Source organism: Astatotilapia calliptera, chromosome 14 (assembly GCF_964374335.1).
Source record: "Astatotilapia calliptera chromosome 14, fAstCal68.1, whole genome shotgun sequence".
NCBI lineage: Eukaryota > Metazoa > Chordata > Actinopteri > Cichliformes > Cichlidae > Astatotilapia > Astatotilapia calliptera.
Window position 1 is genome coordinate 12919282 of NC_137435.1, and position 22543 is coordinate 12941824.

Sequence of the window (22543 nt, forward strand, 5' to 3'; positions counted from 1 at the left end):
ACTGACTAGGAAAACTACTGTAGTAAAAAAAGGCACCAGCCTTCCTGCAGGAAACTACAGCACCACAAAGAACCACCTATTAGGGTTAAACAGTACCAGTGGCAATCTCATACTGCATAATCTACTTTTTTCCAGACTGCTGATATGAGATGGCTTGCTGAAATTGTCAAATGGCTTCATGAGTTGACCACACTCTAGAGGACTAAAGCCTTTGTGTTTATTTGACTGGTATTGCTTCAACCTTCATACAATGAGACAGAAAAAATCTCCAAAGGCTGGAGAAGAAACACAAAATACAGCAATCCCTCTGGTTAGGGAATAAAAACAGAAAAGCAACACAGTCCAATGGACTCCACTCAAGAATGACCTCAACTTTTTCAATAATGTAAAGCGTCAAATTATATCCTGTTGAATAAATTCATTATTCTTTAAAGTGGAGTGCAGTGTACAACAGCTCAGAGCGGTAAAAAGGCCGTTTGCCGTGTGTCAGCGTTTACTTACTCTGGCTCTGTGAGAGGTGTGGTTTCATTCGGCTCTACGGGTCCTGCTGCGTTATGATTGGCTGAGCACTCATCCTCTGTTCTGACTTCCACTATTGGCTCTTTGGACTCATCTTTCCTGTAAGACACAGACAGTCTTGCTAAGCTGTTGTTTTTGGCCAAGCGGGCAGTAAGAAAGGATGATTCAAAAGCAGCAGACGGCCCACAGTGATCATCTATTTTCAAGCTTACAAAGTAACGTCAAGTCATCCATCTGGCTGTGCTTTCGTGGAACCGCACTCATGAAATGTAACAATCCAATACGTAATGCAACATCTTACTCAGAATGATTCAAAACGACTGCCGTTTTGTACACATGAAAGCATCCATTCAGTGCTGCGCTTGAATCAAACATCCTCATCTGTTTTATTGAAGGAAAATTTCATCTTACCTATGGGGCCATTTTATTGATTCATGTATTCTTGCTGTACTTCAGATACTGCCTGGTTAGACATTGTAATACATGTTTATTTTGCTCAAGAGGCAATCTCAGTTATTGTTTAATTACACAAGCTTCCCTTGATATATCTAGATATAGCAGCCCAAAAATAAAATAAAACCTTCAGCTAAAATTCTAAGTAATCTTCAGAGTTCATTCCTGAAAGGCCTTCTGGGAAATGTGGGAAGGCCAGTTATTCTAAGCTGAGGTCGGCTTATTTAAAACGCAAACAAAAGGTAAATTGGAAGATAAATAAAACCCTCAAACACATCACATTTCTACAAAGAATCTTCTTAATTTTGTCTTTCTTATTACCCACAGACCTGCTTACAACAAAACTGAAAATTCTTTTCTATCTGGGATTTTGTAAGTTAGGTACAATATGTAACCACATCAGTCATTTCTATCCACCACTTGCTCTTCCTGTTATACAGACTTTAAATAGTGACTGTGGCGTACATCACCAGCTGCTTGTATCTTCTCCCTGCATGATTCCCTGCATTTTTACCTGAAGTAATGAAACAAGTTTGTTGTGTGTACCTTAACCATTTTGCAAAGTGCTTTGCTGGAGGATGTTGAAGTAGCGCATTTTGAGCTAAATGTTTATTCGAGGCAGAGGTGGCTTTGGCTGTCTGACATGACTTGGTTTGTCTTTTTGTTGAGCATACTAGGGAACATAAGCATGCGTTGCTATAGCAATGGCATTATGATATGATCTGACACAGCCCTAATAATCACTTTATAAAGCTGATATGGTGAGAGTGCTTGTGTCAGGTTGTCTGACTGTTACATCCAATATTAACTCTGCGTTTAGCCGTTTTATTCTGCACCAACTCCTGATGTGTCTTTATCTCCTCTATGCTCACCCATAGACATTACAGAAAATCTGGACACAGTCACCCTGAAACCACCCTTTTGTAAAAGAAGTAACAAAACCTTAAAGTAAAACTGTTGACTGAGGTCACAAAGAATAAGAGCCAAAAGTTTTCCCATTTGCCTCTACAAAGACTTTTTAGTAACAGATCACTTATCCTCAGGCTACTGGAAATAACGCAGATTTAAAGCACTTGAATCAATGTTGGCTTTGCTTTTAAAAACCAAAAGCTACATTAGTCTTTTATATACAGTCTACCTTTTCCACTAGCTAGTTGCTCAGTCCTGTTGTTGTTTGGTGCAAAGTTGTATATACATCTCACATTACACATGTAAGAGATCCAATCATCTGATCCAATCTTAAAATGAAGATATGCATACGCTGAGTTGAAACAATCTCTCTGGTTCCACATTTTTAACTTTGAACATAAATTAGACATCATATGTGTGCCATCAAATACATCAGTTTAAAAGACCCAGACAACATGTATGTAAATATACAGTCTGATACTCACATGAAGGCTGCCTTGCCCTCCTCTAAGTTGTGCCCTTTGGTCCCTGTGCCTGACTTGCCGCAGAGACACATGATGAGGCCACATTTGTTAACAAAGTAACAGGTGACATCCACAGCCAGGAGCAGGAGTATAAATACTACAACGAGGATTCCTGCCCAGAGCATGATGCCCATGGAGAGCGGAGACTCTTCACTTAAATCTGCCACACAAGAGATGAGAAAAGGAGGGCGCTGAACTAACGTAGCAGGACACACTTTTACAGAAACCATGAACAACTAAATAAAGTGCTGACGTGTTACTGTAACCACAAATACTTCCATAAAACAGAAACAACTCACCTGCTATGAGCACTGATAGGTTCTAGATGGCTCAGCACAACTTTAGATGCTGTGTGTCGTTTGTATCGACTGTGCTGTCAGACTTTAATTATTTATATGACTTCATTTCTAATTATGAGGCATACTGAAGATTTGATATGCATGAAGCTGTGCATAAAAAAACGAAAAGTATAAATATATATTCAACCCATTTATTTGGTAGTAGAAAGAAGAGCAAACCAAAGCATACAGTGTGCTGCTAGTTACCCAGACATGTGGAATAATCTGTGCACAGAAAATGAATGTCAGGCTTTTCCCAGATTTAAAAGCAGTGATGTATTGTCACTGTTTGGGTAATATCAACTTTGATTTAGCAGAAATTACTCTAAAATATACATTTAACTCTGCAGGTAATTAACATGTAAACAAGATCTATACATCTGAGTAAAGCATCCCAATTACGTACGTATAAAAATGACTATTGCTGATGACACTTGCGAAACATTACATGCTGGAGGAATATCTGGACATTTATCTTAGTAGTCCGCATAAAAATAAGTTGTTGTTTGATCATTCTTTAAGTGGCTTGTCAGTCTGTGCCAATATAAACAATTGTTTCCCCATTTTATGACCTTAATTGTGTAAACGTTAATATTACAAACCTTTACATTATGCAGAATTTTGTGAGCTATTAAACAATATAATACAGTGCTTATGTAAACACACAGGTCCAGCAGTCAGCCTTCACTCTGTTCTAATGCTACTTGAAAAAAATCTACTATTGTTCATCACTGTAAACTGGCACTCTTCTCTGTCTCTCTTGTCTAGTGCTGATGACTAGCAGTGCTAATGCTGAGCAGTATGAAACTGTGGGAGGTGGAGGATTTCCACTGCCTTTGGTTCAACATGTCTGTCTGGTCTGTTCTGAAACAACACAGCACTCTTTTCCTCACCCATAACAGAGACACATCTGTCATGGACAAAGTCTGTTGTAAGTGAGTGAAAGTGTCCAGAAAGACAGCCAGAGAGAAGGCAAGCTCTCCTCTACAGTAATGGTGTGAATTTCCTCACGAAAACTATGAGAGCAGGAGAACAGTGATGAGGGACATGATGAGTGATACCAAAGTGTATGTCACAGATGAGCAGCCCTGAGTGGCTGTGGGTGGGGACAGCACAACCCAGACCACACCAAAATGCACACAGGTCGGGACGAAAATGTTCACGTGGTCCACCACACCAATGTCCAGGACCAGGCAAGAGAGCAGGAACATTGAGAGAGAAAGAGGGGATAAAGAGAGAAGGGGGAAAGATAATAAAGGAAGAGGGGGAGAAATGAAACGGAACAAAGAGGGGGAGAAAAAGAGAAGGGCGGGGAAAACAGAGGAAGAGAGAAAGTGAAAATGTGTCAGGTCTGAAAACCAAAAGTGGAAAAAAAAAGACGAAGAAACTGATTTCTTGTATTGAAAAAGGGGAAAAAAACAGCAACACATCAAAGCAAAAGCACAGCACAAAAGAGGAAAACTACACCATGTCGACTAGATGGTGACTCAGTGGTGGGTGAGTGGAAAATGCTTTAGTTTGGAGAATGAATTAGGAAAAAAGTGAGAGGAAACATAATGGCCTGCTGTGATGTTTCAGTGAGGTACTCAAGTGTGTCTATCACCTAAAGAGAATTTGACAGGCTGTGTAGGTTTCGGCACGGTTAGTAAAGAACCTTCAGCTGCAGTTAAGAATTCAACATACGTGTTAATCAGCGGTTACTGAGGGTCATTTTAAAAGCTCCAACCAGACAGAGACAAACTATCCACATTAACGGTAAACAAAGCTACAGACATTCAGAGGAGATCATTTTATCCTCTGTGTGAGTGTGTGTGCCAGATCTGCAAGCACAAACTCAAGCTCATTTAGTGAGGGCTGTCAAAACTTTAAAGTGAGAAAATTCAGCCGGAAAATCATTTTTGGCTCACCGCCGTCCACGAAATCTATTTATTTTTTCTATAGATTTATTTAGTTGTCATTCACCCATCAGCGCTCCAGATTTAAAAATAGAACAAGCTGCTCTGGTTTTCAGGTTTGAGTTTGGCTCCTCAGGTTTCTGGCTGTTTAGTTCCACATTAGTGTGAGTGACCGGGGGCAGGTACGCTACCTGGGATGGCCTCTGGCTCTGACGAAGTCCTGAAGGACATGGTTGCTGGCTGAGACTTGCCCTTCTGATTCTCTGCCACCACATAGATGTTGTACTCTGTGTCCCACTCTAACCCACTGAGAACTATGTGATCACTGACACTGGGCAGCCGGATTTCTGGTTTCCACTCTGAAGACTGCACCTAAGGAGACACAGATAAATACAGTGCATGCATTCAGGGTTGAAACTTTATTTGGTCTTGTGAAGGTGAAATTTTTAAGCATGTTTTCAAATTGCTCCAAAAACACCTGTAAGAGCTCGGAGCAATCAAAATTTGTGTCTGTTTGGTCAAAACATAATTCATTCATTATGAGAATATGAGAAGTTTTTCTATTTTCTGTCAACAAACCAGGTATTAAATAACAATTTCAGCCCTAACAACAGCTTGAAAATCACAGAATTAAAAATTTTTTGCAGTGCTTTTGAAACTACAAGGATTTGGTAGAATCATTATTACCGCTGCAACTAAATTACTGCTTTCACTGACGATTAAGTACTCGATCAAGAGTTACTGATCAAATTTTTGGCATATAAAATAGCGTAAAACGCACATGACATTCTAAAACCCACAAAAAAAGCAATCTTAAGACTATGTAAAGCAGTAAATGTTCAGAGAATATTTCATCGTTTTACTTAAATGATTAAATCAGTTATCAAAGCAGGTGCCTTAGTTGAGAAGGAGCAATTGCTCTTTAATCCCCATACTCACTGGTTTATAACGGATAAGATAATGTAAGATGGGAGAGCCGCCATCATCCTGCTTGATCCAGCTCACTCTGAGGGAGTTGCCTTTACGTTGAAGTGCTCCTTCAAGTTTAGGAGGATTAGGATTCCCTACAGGGACACAGGAGCAAGATGGAGGTCATTTAATGGCTCATTTCAAGAGGTGCAGCGAGCTAGAGGGTTATTTCTTTGAAAGAGGCAGCTCTGTCAGTCCACTTTTCCATTTTGAAATAAAGGAAAAAGAAAACTTTCAGTCCAAAGTTTGATCTTGGATGCTCTCCTTATTGTTGACCTTTTAGGTCACTTAACCTCCCTTAAACGCTCTCCTAAGGGTGGCTTGTGTTACTAATTAGTGAATGACACACAGCCGCATGCTTATCTGTTTCATCAGAGTTGCTGTGTGTTGCTGCTGTTGCTGAGTGACATCAATTGGCAGATGGACATCGCACCAGGCTTCAGGCTAAAGAGTTATTTATCATTAACTAAGAATACGTATATAAGATTGCCAAGTTCCAGCACAATAACAGGGTTTGTCTTTAATTGTTGTATAGTTGTACCTACTGGCATGGAAATCGCACAGAATTATACTAACATATGTCTTGTCTGTCTTAAACCTGTAATCATTTATCTATTAAACACTGATTACATAACAAACACCAATTAAGTCTAATATAAATGTAGTCAACATAATTTAAATTTATTCAAATTAATTTTTCTGACATCTTTTTGTGTCCATTGCTGACAGGGTGGAGGTCCTGGGGGGCAGTTGAAACTCTCTTTCCAGATAGATTAAAAAATTAAAATGTTCTGCATCAAATGAAACCACTGAATTTATGCATTAGCATCACATAAAGGCTACCTGATATGTAATTGAAAACTGGACGTCCTTTGTTTGTTTTACAACCTAAACTATTGAGTTCTGCCACAGTACACATATATCATTTTTCCAATTGCTTAAAATAGAACTACAGACTGATTTCAGTGACCTAAAAATATTCTAGTGTTTCATCCAGGGTTACTAAGTGGAGCCGAATCATCAGCTATGAGCTGATGGAGAAGTAAACAATTAATCCTGTATTTCTGGTAACTAACAGTCTAAATACATTTCAGGAATGGTTTGTATTCATAAGTGTCTGTCACAAGTTTCCAAAGTATAAGGTAAAGTCAAATATCTTGTCTAAACTCTAAATTTCAGTTTACTGTCAGAAATCTCAGAAAACATTCAAATTTGATGAGCTGGAACACTGAACGTGGCTGCTGATTTGTTTTGTCTCAGATATTTGATTAATCAACAAATTATTGAAGCTCTAAAGGTTAATGCACTTACAAACAGGTAACAAGAAAGATGTGCACAGTGGTTAACATTCAGGATTAGATAAAGTCTAAGCTGTTTAAGCCTCAGGTTAAATAAGATTAAGAAAATATAGAAAATATATACCAGCAAGCCTGCTGCAAGGATGAGTATTTTGTGGGATGGCTGGAAGATACTGACTATGTTTATTACACTTGATTTATAGCAACACATCCTATAAGTAAGAATGGTAACATCCCTCAGGTGACAGGCTATCAATACTATGTAAGTGAAGCTAACAGTAAACACTGCTGACTGTTATTTAAACAATAAATACATTCTCGTTCTCTACGTTTACATTTATCTTGCTCAGGCAAATGTCTAGATGACTGATTAATGTGTTACACGACCGCAGAAGCAAACTATGTGCTGTTTTATCTGCTGAATTCTTTAGTTCAAGTTAGGAATCGTCAGTCAGGAATCTGCAACAGAAAGTTACCTTCTGCAGAGTGGAGGGAATCATCAGCAACATGCAAGCCAAATAACAGTCGCAGAGACATAAAATGACACATGTGAGTGGTTGAAAGAGGAGGAAGAGCATGAAAGGCATAACAGACAACAAAACACAGGTACAGGTTGAGGATAGAAAACTGAAGTGACCCAAAGACAAACCAATACTGATAAATAATAAATCACAGCTCCACATGCTGACAAACTGCACAGGGATTCCTCTGTTTGGATTCTAAATGAGAAAAGTGCAGAAGACATCTAGCAGCTTTATGCTCTCGACAATTTGCAGCTAACTGATTAATCACTGCTGATGGGCCTAATCCGAGTGTAAACATTCCCAAACTACACCAAACAGCTGAAGCCAGAGAGAAAATGTGCAGCTTTTGAAATGCAGAGATTTGGCTCGGATTCCTCATACTTGCATTAAGCCAATTAATTCACATGCTGCACATCAAAATTATATTAATACTAATGGGATAAATCAGCTGTAAACTCATGGGATGCAAGTAAAATTAAAAACCTAATCGGTCTATGTTACAGACGGAGGAGTTTGCATTGATGGCCATGACATTATAGGTCACAGTTTCTCGAAAACGATACACCTTTTGAAATACTTAAGCGGGATTACAAACACTGCTAATCAGTAGGGGTGATGGGTTATCCTGTTGGGTAAGAAACAGCTACAGCAGTAAAAACTAATCTTCTATTATCCCCACTACAGAACAAACCTGTGTCTTCAGTGAAAAAATGAAAAATGCCGTCTAGGGACATAAAAGAGAAGAAAGGCAATCAGAATCACTTGTCTGCACAAATGACCACCTGAATCTCTAATAACACTTCACTGAAGAAATCAGGAAGACACATTTCTGTCAGATGGCTCCAGAAAGGAAGAAAAACAAATCATTTTAGGAAATGATTGCCACATTTAAAGTAGGGAGACAGAGCCAGCCTCCATGAAAATGAAAGGCCACTTTACGGTCTAAAAAGGTAGCTTGAAGTGATGTTCTTCTGACAGTATTTTATGTAAATATTTCAGCAAACCTCTATCGCATTTGATATTTCAGCAAACCTATATGACATTTGTTCAGTTTTATCAATTACTATGACTAAATGTTAATGATCTGGCCTTTAATTATGATCTTAGTTCTAAAAAAAAAAGAGAGAAGGGGTTTAAGTCCAACTTTCGCCTTTGCCATTCAATAACAACATAATTCAATAGCAATATATATACACAACTATAAAGCTATCTTTTTAATGTTTTTAATTAATGCATTTTAAATGAATCACTTACTGTTGTAAGTGTGGCCTGATGAATACAACAGACAGAAGAGCAAATGGATAAAAAAAATCAATGATTAAGAATGATAAAATAGAAGGAGAGATGATCAGTACACAGACAATATATAAATCATACCAGCACTCCCTCAAAAAACATCTATTGCCAAACAACAGAGGGCGCTAAAAACTAACTAATGTGTTGAGGTTTCACTGCATGCTGGCTTCTACAGAAGGATGAAATCACACTTCAGGGTTTGCAAGTCAATATAATGACATGATGGGCTTGAAACATGGCTTTAAAACAGGATATCTGAAGCAACTGTGCAGATGGCTCTAAATGATACCTATGTGATGAAATCAGTATTTAATTCCATATGTAAAAACAAGCAATCTGGCTTTAAAGATTTGGTTATGGCAGAAGTATTTCATGAACTAGAAAAATCAAATAAAAGCAAGAAGGTCAGAGAGCTGCTTCGTAGAGACGGAAAAGCGGTTTTAAAAAGACATACATGGAATGAAAGGAGACAGGTGAAAGCTTTTGTGGCATCATCCAAACAGTCTTAGGACCAACTCTTCAGCGAGTTTTTATAGAGAGACTGAAGGTAATATGTTTGTGGAGACAAGAGGTCAGAGAGGTATACTAAAAGCATTACAGCATGCTGTAAACTGTAACATGTGCCACTTACGAACAGGCTCCGTCTTCAAGAACGCAGCGTTGCAGCTTTCACCTTCACCCTTGCCGTTGACGGCTGACAACTTCACTTCGTAGCTCGTGTCTGGCTTCAGGCCTGTGACTGTTACCTCACCGATGGAGCCTGTTACAACAGCAGAACACCATGATCATTTTGGTGAGCACTAAAACAAACAGATCTCCTGTTCCAACAATATATGCATAATTCGTTGCTGCCCAAGCAAACACCGATTAGCTCAATTCGCATTTCATTCCAACAATGTTTGAAAAACTGATGAATATATTTAGAGTTGGTCTAAAACTAGACAAACAGTGACAGCTGTTTTATATGTTGCACTGTCATCTTAAATGTAATGATCCCTTTTGGGATGATGATTGCTTTTGATCAAGCTTTTTATATAAATTATATTGCTTTTATGTACACTTCCGTGTTCAATTCCTTTCTAAAGGGGTGACTTGTAGGTTAAAACAAAAAAACTAAATTCATACCTATTTCTTAGAAATAATCATTAACTTTTGTATTTTACTTTGTAGGAGACATTTAGGGGAAACAAACACCAGAGGAAAGGAGTCATTGTTACCACTGCTCTTAAAACTCTGTCCGACCACACTGTACAGGGCAGAGATGTGCACTGTGTAGTCTTTGCTATGTCTGTACTGTGAGTTGGTCAGTTTTCCTAGTCTGACCTTAATTTCATGATTTCACCATTTTGAATTATCATGTTTCTACAGGAAACACGAAAGACTTTCCTGCCTTCACTGTGCAGGACCCACTGCTGTATCTGTAACAAAAAACAAGGCTGTAAGTGCAGACATGAGGGTGTTCCAGACGATATAATTGAGTTTCACGTGAGACATCTAAACCAGGACTGCGTGAGACTGACAGCTGGTGCTTTTTCTTCAGTTTTGCTGGCAGTGGTCAGCATAAAGCTAGACAAAGTGTGAACTACAAGTCATCTATTCTAATGTTTGCTGACTTTCTCATACCTAAATTTAATAGATTTGGCTGATAGCAGTTGATTCTTGTGCATCAGTTTGTGCTATGGCACTAATATGCCAGCCCAATCTAGTACAACACAGTCAGAAATGGACTCTTTTATCCTGATCTGTGATATCAAAATAATAATGAGGCCATATAAGGCTGTTGTTTTTATTTAAATAAATATTTTCAACGTCTTACAGTATGTGTCCAAACAACTGTAGGGATCCAAATTTATTTTGTCATACATGACCTAGTTTGGCTGCTCTCCCTTTTGTGACTTCATGACCAAGCCATGTTTCTGTGTCGAGGGTATCAACAACTCTAAATTACGTTTTAGTGCATATATGGACATATTTGTCAAAACGAAAAGAAATCACGTTCACACAGCCTTTTAATCGCTTTGGTTATAAAACAAAAAGCTGCTGAATGCAAACCTTCCTTCCTTTAATACAGGTCATCTTTACTGATATGATTTAACAAAATGTGAAAAATCTAATTAACATTTTTAACATTAATATGTATTTCTATCTATTTGAATTGTACTTGGATATTTTAAAAAAAATGTAGTTAGACATTAAAGAACAAACAAACATCACAATCATGTTTCTGTGTTATTACCATCTTGGACTTCATAGACTTTCTGCACCCAGCTGCCTCTGCCACGCATCCTCCACTGAGCTCTATATTTGAGGACAGGAACGCCTCCAGTGGATTCAGGCTCCTGAAACTGGATCAGTGCTGTGGTGGAGAATGGCCTCACCTCCACGATGGATGGAGTTGACGGAACCTCTGTGAGGGGGAAAAAATCAGTGCAGTTACAATAAAAACTTTAAGATTGCAGCACACCAGCATTGTCAGACTCCATTGCTATATCAGAGTAACAGAATGAGCCCACGGCTCCTAATGACCCCACAGTGCATCTAAAAACCGCTTCATCTTCGTAAGAAATCTGTGATTTATCGTGACAGTAAGTCTGGTTCTCTTCTACTGAATTCTGTACACTACTGACATCGTTTCAGAAAATAAAAGGCAGGAAAAAACATTTAAAAGCTCCTTATGACCAACAGATTCAAGAACAAACCATTCCCAAGTCAGCCCTAAAGATGATAACTCCAGAAAGAAAACCACTAAAAAAAACAGTAAGTCCCTGGTTGGATGTTTGAAAAGACCAAAAGTTCTGAGAGACTGTTGAGTTTGATAAAACTTTAAATTGGAAAAGGAGATTTCATAGATTCAAAGACCTTGCAGTGAGTTAAGCAAAGCTTAATCGTTAAATTTAAAGTGAATATTAAAACTGAAGAATATGCAAAAGCTAGTTCAAAGACTTCTGTAATTGTACTTTGATTAAAGTTTAGAAAATAAAAAAGGATCCATCCTGTGATGTACACAATGATTAGACAATTAGTTCTTCATTTACAGTCTGCCTTTGTTAAAAAAGGTTTACTTTGTTTCAGCCAGCAATGAAAGGCTTATTTAAGAGAAAATTACATTATTTAAAAGTATTTAACCTACTGTGATTGTCCACATCTGAATAATGGTGGCTGTTCTGAACTCACAAACTCTAGTGTGAGTAGTTTTGTATTGCATCACTTTGATCTTCTAAATTAAAAGGCACACTGTAATTACTGTGGTTGCCCATGTTCGGCTCTGAGTGAACAATGTAGTGTTTTCAATTAATTCACTTCTGATTGTGGCTTAAGAGTGGCATTATCTCTCTGCTCTCTGTTCCATTTGCCTAATGGTACATTTGTCTGGGAAGTCTATGGTGTAGGTCCATGTTACAATAAAATGCTATACCTTAATATAAAAAAGTCTTTTACTTTATACTGCAAACAGTGCAATGTTAGTGGTGAGAGGTTGAGGTAAAGTTTAGTTGTAGAATAACCAGAGGGAACATTACATTATCATGTAGGTTACACATTCTTTTCATCTTAATCAATTTATCAGCCATCGATACAAACACTGATCTGTGTAATCTCACGTCATGGTGGATGTTTTGGTCTAATGCGATTTGATCATGGATAACAAAAAAAATAAATAAAATCTGTTCCCGAAGCCTTAAAAAACCTGAAACAAAAACTACTATGTGATCTAATGAAATTTACCTACTCATCATTTTTAAGCTGTTACTGAATCACGATCACATATAAGGCTGCTTGTTTTTTGTTTTCAAATTTTAATTATGCTGAAAATCTTGGCACAAACACTATAAATGCAAAGTAAGAATGGATTTTGAATCACAGCATTGCCACTGACCAGCCTGAATGAGCAGGAACTCCTTGGACTCTGTGCCCATCTCATTTGAAGCAGTGCAGTTATAGCTTCCAAAGTCATTTTCAGACTCGGGGGTTATCTGGAGGGGGGGGGGGGAATAAAGCAGTAAATATACGAAGGGCAGTGTACCAAAACAGATGAACTAACTTGTGTGTCAAACACTGAAGGTGACCTTTTTGTTTGTCCATTAGAGTAGCCTATTTTTATTTGTTGCTGTGAGCTCTCCTGCTGCTGAATTATTCATGAGATTTTTTTTTCCCAACAATGAAGCTGAAAGAAAACCCTACACTTCAAGTCTGTGCTCATGAAATCTTGATGACACATGGGGTTCAGAGTGTGTGTTTGTGCACACTGTGTGTATATGTACATTCATTAGAGAGATAGAAAGAGGGATTAAGTCATGGTGTGACACGGGTGTTCGTACCTGCAGGAAGCTGGCTGAGGGAGTCCTGAAGATCTTAATGTTGGTGGTGTTTGAGTTGGGGAGCTGCAACCCGTCTCTCAGCCACACAATAGAGACATCACTGGGATGAGCTTTGACCTCACAGCTGATATTGGCAGGATTCCCCTCCCAGGTATACACTGCCACAGTACCATTTATCTTAGGAGTATCTAGGAAATAAAAACGGATACAACCTGTCAATCCATTTCAGGTGTTATTTAACAGTTCAGTTATAAATAGTCATAGTGACTTGCAGTGCTATTTTTTTTAATGACTAGTGCATGAGTGTACTCATTTTGTAGGGCTAAACACTTGTATAAAGACAGAGGGAAACACTTACAGCGGACCTCCATATATGCTGTTTGATAATCCTCTCCGATGGCGCTGTGTGCTGTGCAGAGGTACTGACCAGCATCTGTATACTTGACATACTTCAGGGTGAGGGAGGACACACGAGCGTGACTCCTCACCACTACGTTTCCATCCGGGCTCTAAATGGAAGTTAAAAATGGCTTTGTTTAGTAAAAGAAATTAGTTAGATCAGTTCTTATAAATAGATATTATGCACATTTACATAAAGAATACAATTATGCAGAAACACGTGACCTTGAAAAAAAGTATTTAAAGTCCACTTTTACAGAAAAGAACAGAAACTGAAAGAATGAAACAAGCACAGACTGTTCTGTAAAGCTGCAGAGACATAAGGGCCCAGTTGACAGTGCAGAGGAGCTTTTCAATAATTGATGTCAGAAGGCATTAGAAACCATCTAGGGCTTTTCACACACAGGGCTTACTTGTGAAATATGCTGATGCATTACCTTACGTGTGGCGCTTGCACTTTTACACTAAAGACACTGGATTTAGTGTCAATCCACAACATTTTATTTCTTTAAGTTAATTACTTAAAAATAAAATGTTGTGGTGTTGTGGACTGTATTAGGTTGAGGAACTCTCTGAACCTACATCCAGCTCCAGTGTCAGTGAGGAAGAGGAAGCACACGCCAAGTCACAAAGCATCTGAAGCCACTCAAATAATAACAGACAGCTGGCTAATGAGATGTGTAAATGCACTTCCCTCTCTAAACCTGGTTTCATTAACTTGATATGCGGTGTTACAGCATCCTGACATGAGTAGCTTCCCAACAGGGTCAACAACTTTGTGTTGTTGTGGTTGTTGTTGCCATGTGACACTTAACTGCAGAGTGTAAAGTTTCAGACAGGCTGAATTTCCCCTTTCAACGATACATTTTCCTGTTATGTTATTACAATATTTCAAACAAACTCTGGACATTATTGTCTTGTGACAGATGTTTTTACTGAACATATCTGTAATATCTAGCATAATTAAGCATTATTCACAAACTCTGTGGATTTGGGGCTTTAGCACAAAGCTCTTACACAGTAAGATGCAGCATTTTTGTGAATTATTCCTTTAACAAGGTGCTGCAGGGCTGAATATTTGAGCTTCCCTTTTGGTTGCTTTCATGGCTTTGATCCAAGCTACAGGCAAAACAATAGCCGAATGCTTTTACACATATTGAATTAGGGCCCAGCCTGGGCAGCCATGTAAGAGAAACCCTTGTTAGTTTGTATTCAATTTCAATAGACAAAGCATGTCTGGGGCATTCATTATGCATAGCGGGTAGCAGGACCAGGGAGACACTTACATAACACGCTACCCTTGTATTGTGACCCCGTGCAGGAAGCATTCTCACTCGACCCCTGTGGTTCTGTTTCTGAGTCCTGCATCTGTGCAACATGCCACACTATGCACAGCTATGTGTCATAGTAAGTGAGTTGACTCCAATATGGAAACCTTTTTTGTGTCATTATTTTATGATAAAGTATGAGCAGTTTCTCCAGAGCTACAGCCTCTCGTTTCCTATATGAAATCCATCATGATTATTGTTATTTAGCAAAGAAAATGTATGCCTTCACGCAACTTAATATTGTGATTCATGCATTTTTTATAACAATATATTTCCAGTATAAATTCATAGTGCACCAGAGTTGCTGTCTACTGGAAACATCCGTGCTGAATTTTGTGCTCCTTGCGTAAAAAGGCATAAAACCATTTCGCACGTCTATGAGAAAATGAAGACTTTCGCGTGTGCGCTCCTGTAATAAAACCAAGCTGACAGCAGAGCTCTCCCACAGATTCTTCTGCTGTACCAACAGAAGAGACACAGAGGGAGCATCAGGGCATAAAATTGAGATTGCATTGAAGACATGTTAAACTCGTGTCTCACCAAATATTAAACAGCCCACAGTACAAAATCACCTTCCCTTCTGAGGCTTGTCAAATGAACACTAAGCTTCCTACGCCTTTGCAACAAACATGGCTCCTCACCCTCACCCTCACCCCCCCACCCCCCCACCCCCACTGTGCAATTCATAATGGGATGTCTTTGAGAGATGTGCACTTATCAATTCAGAGCACAGGTGAACTTTTAAAACAATATAATTATGTGAAGTGAGTGAAAATGTGAAGTGAGTAATTCAAAGTGATTGCCTTTTCCATTAATGTAAACCGTTCCATTTGTGACCTGAAACCACAAATATGCTGCACAGATATGAGTGCCCACATTTAACTAAAATACTCCTCTTATATATATTAAAAAAGGGAGGCATAACTCTTTTTAAGTAATGCATGTGTTCAGCAGTGGAACTTGCTGAGATCATCAGTCTTTTAAAAAAAATGGAAAACGCAAGCAACTAGGATACGCTGTTTGAGCTTTTTGGGGTTGCCTAATTTAAATATAATCAGCAGATCATTAATGTAAATGTTCAGAACGATTCATTTTGCTCAGATTTTCAAGATAAAAGTGTTCCAATTCACAAATTCAACAGCTTAGTATTGCAGATGCACAAAAATCCAAGTGCATCCATGTGTAAATCATAGTTATACACAAACTGAGCAATTACTGTCAGCATGTGCCTGATGAGAAAGGCTCTTCCTCCCCTCCTGTGGTGAGGTGGGTGAGATTTTTTATTCCACACTTTCTGCAGGTGCTATTAATGAATGCGTATCAGCTGACAATCGTAATGAAAAAAATACCAACAGCTGTCACGACCGAATAATTAAGGCCGACTGTTAGAAACACCCCTCCTTAAACCTATTAGCAGAAGGAGTAAAAGGAAAAGACCAATTCTCTTGATGTCCAGTGCTTCCTGCAATGTAAAAATAAAACAGCGTGGCTATTTAGGGAACCGAATGGTCTAAGAATACACATTCATATCTTGTTAAATAGTACTGAAGTAAAAATAGAAATGGCAAGCCTAATATCTGATCTTGCTCCTAAAACAGAGATGGGCTGATCAACAAGGCACTGCTTTGTGTGAGCGATCACTTCTCTTCAAGAGTCTGGATCCATTCTTTTTGTCACCATTTTTCTCGTATGTAAAACACATTCTATAGGGAAGTGCTGTATATTGGAGAAAAGCTTATGTGGGCAGCTCTTTCACTTACTGCCAATTTTCGCTTTCTTTCAGAAACAGTCGCTTGTTCTCATACTCTGTTGCTGCACAAAGGCAGCTTTTATTTCCTCCTACATACATATTTAGCCATGTTCAAATTAAACTACTGTATACACTAATGTCAAAAGTATACTCTGAAGTTATAATTAAGATTTAGCGGTGGACAGGATGTGTGGGTGGGGGGACAGAGAGATCTGAGGAACAAAATCTATTTCTGCAGAAGACAAGTTGATCAGATGGTATAACTGTAACTGTCATGCGTGTAATAAAATGCTTTTGCTGATGTCCAGGCATGACAGGTAAAAGGTCAGGAGAAAGACAAGAAAAAAAGACTGAAATAGGCTGCGATTTGTTAAGAAATCTAAGGAACACGGCGAGCAAAGAAACACAGACTTGCACTGTCCTGTTTTGCTACTGCTTCTCAGAGCTTATGCTCTCCCCAACCTTATTTGATCAAGAATGTTGATCTGCATCCATCCAGAATTGGACTAGATTCCCCTGACATGAAAGATGGATGGGTGTAAGAAAAAGTCATGCATTTAGAATACCTTGTGTTGCTCAGGCCGAGTCCATGATGCCTGTAGAAGACAGAGAGACGAAAAAACAAAAAGGCAGAGCAATTCTTAGAAAGCAATCCTCACCCTGTCAAAGCTGGGATGTTGCACACTGCATCCCAGTTAAATGACCAGTTTATTTTTTTATGCATCTAAAGTACCTGAGCTGAATGTCTGAATTTACTAAATTAAGAGTCTGCAGACATAACGAGATGTATGCTTTAGATGTTCTCTCAAGGGAAGCCTATTTTAGGAGGACAGGAGTTTCGTTTGAAAGGGAAATTTTGTGGGAATGTTTACAGTCTGTGCCTGCCTGTATGTGAAGTAAGTCTTTTGGCATCATGATAGCACAAATGCTTTGTGATAATAAGGTTATTGGTTCATCAGGAAGAGGTGAGTCTGGTACGCTGTAACAACAGAGTAATGTCTCCTTGGGTAATAGAGGAATTATCGCCTCACAATCCATTTCTGAAGGCTGAAGCAATAATGTGAGCCCAAAAGAATGGAATTTACTCTTTATCTATGAATATAAAAAAGCCCTCCCAAGATCGAGAAGCAAGTTAGTACCCTAGTCAATCAAGCCCTCTAACAACACTTGCTTGATATCTCAATAAGCAATGAAGGAGGTTCAAATAAGCAATTTGCTACAGCTCATCCTCCACACCATGTGAGACCTGGAAATAAATCTCAGCCTACAGGTGGCCTTTTTAAGTCATTTTGAAAGTCCAATGTTCTGCTCATTGTTACTTACACTATGAAGTTCTGTCTTTTCCTCCTTTGTCACTGATATGCTTTGATTGTACTCAAAAATAGCCTTAAAACAGCCAGGAAATGTGATTTGCATGATGAATACTGAACTTTCTAAGCTATAAGAAATATAATGGCTTTCTCCTTGTTAGATGTGGACTTTTAAAATATTCCGTTTTTTTGTGTTATAAGAATGGATCCACTGAAGCTGTACTAACTGACCAAAACAATACTACATTTAAATATTCAGAATACAGTTTTTTAGCTATTCCGGCATAATAGCAAATATATGCACATACATTTTAGAAAATGACCACGTTACAGTCTAATACAGGAAGAAGAAAAAAATCACCTTTCTCTAGATAAACAAGTGATTATCATCGACATGTTGGTCAGTAACACATCGAATGAAATAAAGAATTAATTTTACACCAAAGCACATAAAACGTCACACCTAAGTAACATGGCAGACATCATGCCACATTAAATCACAAGAGACTGCAAAGCCCGACTTTACAAAACAAAGCTTTTTTGGACGGCATGCTGTGTGGATTTTATGATGCTGAGGAAAATGTTAAGCATGACAATGAGATGTGATGGCCTACGCAGTGAAACAATTTTGAAGCTTAACAAGGAAAATGAGAAACAGCAATTTCATCAGGCGCAAATGCAAGAAAAGTCAAATAAATGAAAGCAAATGGTGGTATCACTGTAGGGCAAACAAAGTGACTCAAACCATCAATGTTCACATCTAAAAATCACCCCTATATTGTCCCCTCACAATCACTGCAAAAGGACATATGGTGTGGTTGAATTCATCTTGTTTTATAATGGTTAAGTAGTTATATCACTGATGAATGTTAATCCTCCTCAGCGGTGAAAAATAAAGCCAATACCGAAGGTAGAAAGAGGAGGCAATAAAATTCTTATTAGAAGAGTCATGTCCGAAGCTTACTGCATGAATATAAATTCAGCCCTTTCTTAAGAGCAGTTTAACTCCCCTACTGGCACAATAAAATACACTGTGCACCCTACATCATTACAAGGAGCAGTTGGCTGCAAATCAGTACTGAGAAAGAGCAGTAGCCCAATTAAAACATAACCTAACAGTGTGGAACATAACCACCTCATTCACATCCTCGTCTGCGGCGCTGCCTCTGCAGTAAGTGAGCTGACAAGTATTGCTGTCATATCTGTGACAGGTGTTTGTTTAAGACAAAAGGACAATGAACAGCGGCGGATGCATGCGTGCACAACAGAAGACGCCGTAACAGAATCACTTCTCCGAGCAAACGCGAAGAACAATATGGTGATGGCTCCCTTGGGACTTATCATTTTTCCAGCCTATTGTTCCTCCCTTCCATGGAGAATTAGCCCCGCTCTTTGTTCTGACATGAATTGGATGTCAGTTCAAAGAGGATAAAAAAGCAGACATACTAACACAAACACATAAATATAAAGAACTGCTTCATTTACTGAGTGAACCCCGGATGAAAAGTCATGATTATGCATATTCTCAGTTTAGTTTCCTTCCTTGTCATTAAATGCTGAGCCTCAGAACCTTTGCAGTACATCACAGAAAATGGACAAGCATTTTAGTTAGTGAAGACATTCTTGCATCACATCACTACTGAGCCAGCCAGCATGCTGTAAATGAGTAGCCTTTTGTGTTTGGAGAAAACAGTGCTCTCTTTGCATTAGCATGCAACACTTGAAGTACGCCTGTTTCAGATGCTCTGCCTGCACTGCTGACACAAAACATTAAATAACAAAGCATCTCATTGTTTTGGTTTTTAATTTAACACCATTTTTTTTTTAGCTTTTAATGTTGGAAACCTCTATTTGAGACTACAAATTTTAGACAGAGAAGGTCTTTTAATACAGATTTATCTCCTTACAAAAAAGAGACACACTTGAAACACTATAAAATGCTGATACCCAATCAATTACAAACTTGAATGTGCTTTTAGGTTTTATAATTACTCATATTTCCCTGCAACTTCCTTCTGTGTAGTCCAGGATATTTTCCAATAAATTCTGCTTGAAAGTCTGCATGGAGCACAACATTTAATATGTATTCAAATAAGCAAAATATTCATTATGTAGATAATGTACAAAGCATGGATAAATAGTCCATTTACATTTTCAGTTATTAAACCGACACACTTATCTACAGCGACTTGAGCGAATGCATTCAAAGGGCTGAAGGAAACAAATACCAAATGTAAAATTGATGAAAGTTTTCAAATAAATATATAAACACTTAACTTTAATAGCTGTATAAACAAAAACAAAACCATCCCCTGATGAGCTCCAATTTGAATTTGAAGCACAACTAAGCGGGAATACACCCACAAGACTTTTTGAACATACTCCTTTTATTCTGTCTTTTTCATGTACAATACTACAGTTCTCTATTGTGCGATACAGTAATCTTCCTCAATCCTCACATTGTGTTCCCCCTTACTCGCGCGCGGTTAACGAACAATGCTTTTGTGTGCCAACACTTTAGACTTTGAGTAGGGAGTTGTTCAGAATGAATTAGTCTCTCTTTACGTTAACCTTTAAAACCCAAGACCACAGTAGACTGGGAACAAATTCAAACAAAGCCAGACAAAGATTGTGAGAACACAATGAATAGCTGATCTAGCTCAAAATGCTTCAGCCTTCACATAGACCACCTTGGTTTCGTAGGGCATGCAGGTCATGTAATAGACACATCCATTTAATAAGATCCATGTTGTCACAGTGATCCAGATGTGGCAGTTAGCAGGCAAAAATGCCACACGAATAAACATGGACATGGTTTTTTATGTTTTCAGAAATGTCGGCTTTGCAAAGATTCTCTAACAATCCGATACCTCAGGGTAAGACACTGTTTTGGAAGGTGGCATTCAACATAAACACAAGCCTCATCTGTTTAATCTGCATCTTTAATAACCCTGTAAGACATGCTTTTTAAGGGTTTTCAGTGTACTCAAACTTTAAAGAAAACAATAAACATGTAGAAATGTCTTCCCATAATTGGTTTCTGAGGCTGTTTTTATTTCTTCAAAATAAGTATCTTTTTCTTATTACAATCAATCTGAGCATTGAACTATGAACAGTTATAGCTCCACTCAGATGAAAAGTAGTAAACTGAAGCACTATCTAATTGTTTAGCTGTGTTGTGTATTGTCATTGTCATACTGTGAAGCAAAGGTGATCAGAAGCCTTATTTGTATAAACTAAACTGCATTCGTTTTGCATAAAAATCTGATATGAGTAATGATTTTAAAAAAGAAAGAAAAAAAGAAATGAAATCAGCAGATAAACTAGGGAGCCGAGGAGCTGAAAACACATTAGAATAAACTGCTAATTAATTCTGTCCTTTCATCACCACCACAGATCTACATCTGTACCGGTTTTCTGACAAATACAAAAATCTCACATTATTAACAGAAAAATGCTTCCCTTTACATCCTTTTTCAATTCACCGTGTTCACCCCAAATGAATGTCATGTCATTTGTCACACTCATCCTAGATGAAATGCAGCTGTTGTGATGATTACAGATAGCGTGGCGGATGGACATCGGGTGAACAAATAAAACAAGACAATTAAACAATTAGCAGCCGTTTCCCATTCATTGAAAGCCCACCATAGAAATGATTTCCCCTGCTCAGAATCACAACTACGAGGGAAAATCTAACCAGTATGCATCTACGTGATTCGGTAAGGCTGCTAATCATTTCTTTGAAGACGGCTGTGAACAGACACCACATATAAAAGCATACCATAGGCGGCACCCCAAAACACACTGCCACCATTGCGCAGCTGGCCATCACGACATGTGTCATGTCAACAACTACACAGTGCAAAATTTGTGGGTAATGCCTATTATAGCCCATTGTTTCCTATGTGTGTTGTTTATTTATTCTGCCCTGCACCTGTAGAGTCAATCTACACTGCTACAGTATAGCATGACTGTGGTCAAACTGTGGGATGTAAGCCTCAAGACCACAATACAAGCTGACCTGTCATTGACAAAAGTGGAAGCCGATGGAAATTTATTCTACAAAGCAAAATTTTGCTCAACACTGGGTAATAGGACAGAAGTAAGAATCGTTACTATGTGGTGCATTCATGTACGTCAATCTGTGTAGGTACAAAAAAAAGGGGTGGGGGACCGTCATGATGTGCGTCATATGGTGGCAGTGTGTTTAGCACTTGTGAGTGAGGCTCCACTCAAAATATATTTTTAAATATCAAACAATCTGGTGGTTTGACAGGTGGCTGTGAAATCTTCTACTTTCACAGTGAACAGCTGCTGCAGTCTGCTCAGTTGCAAGGGACTCCAAAAGTGACCTGTTTTTACTGTTGAAAACATGCCCATTAAATCTCTTCCTGCAGTTCTATGATTATTCTGTTTCAGTCATGTTTTACCTTTGCTGCAGGGTGCAAATGTTTGATACCCAAAAGATAGACTTTAGGTGGAGCACTTTTACCCTCAAACTTTGAAGTGACACTGACATAAGTGTTAGACAATCTACAATCTGATGGAGATGACAGACAGACTGAACCGGGCTTGAATCCAAGCGACCTCATGCTGTGATTGAAAGTGTGAAATGATCAGGAAAAAGCGACACAGAAATGGCATTTCCCTTTTATTATCTTATTAACCAAATTTTCAACTGATCTCGTGAGATAAGCTCTGCGCACTTGCTA

At 38.5% G+C, this 22543-nt stretch overlaps 1 protein-coding gene across 10 annotated transcripts in view; it reads right to left on the reverse strand.

The window, feature by feature from the left end:
- Positions 1 to 22543, reverse strand: part of ncam1b (neural cell adhesion molecule 1b) — an 80928-nt gene that overhangs the window by 5547 nt on the left and 52838 nt on the right. For 7 of the 10 annotated variants that reach the window (XM_026193421.2, XM_026193419.2, XM_080288861.1 and 4 more), the window contains 10 exons: positions 17085 to 17114; positions 13400 to 13550; positions 13042 to 13229; positions 12600 to 12696; positions 10962 to 11132; positions 9357 to 9485; positions 5578 to 5702; positions 4830 to 5010; positions 2367 to 2565; positions 502 to 618 (listed from right to left, as the gene is read on the reverse strand). In XM_026193421.2, the coding sequence (XP_026049206.2) occupies positions 502 to 618; positions 2367 to 2565; positions 4830 to 5010; positions 5578 to 5702; positions 9357 to 9485; positions 10962 to 11132; positions 12600 to 12696; positions 13042 to 13229; positions 13400 to 13550; positions 17085 to 17114 (1388 nt within the window). The remainder of the gene's footprint in view (positions 1 to 501; positions 619 to 2366; positions 2566 to 4829; positions 5011 to 5577; positions 5703 to 9356; positions 9486 to 10961; positions 11133 to 12599; positions 12697 to 13041; positions 13230 to 13399; positions 13551 to 17084; positions 17115 to 22543) is intronic. The other 3 variants (XM_080288859.1, XM_080288863.1, XM_026193432.2) reach the window with 1 other exon arrangement.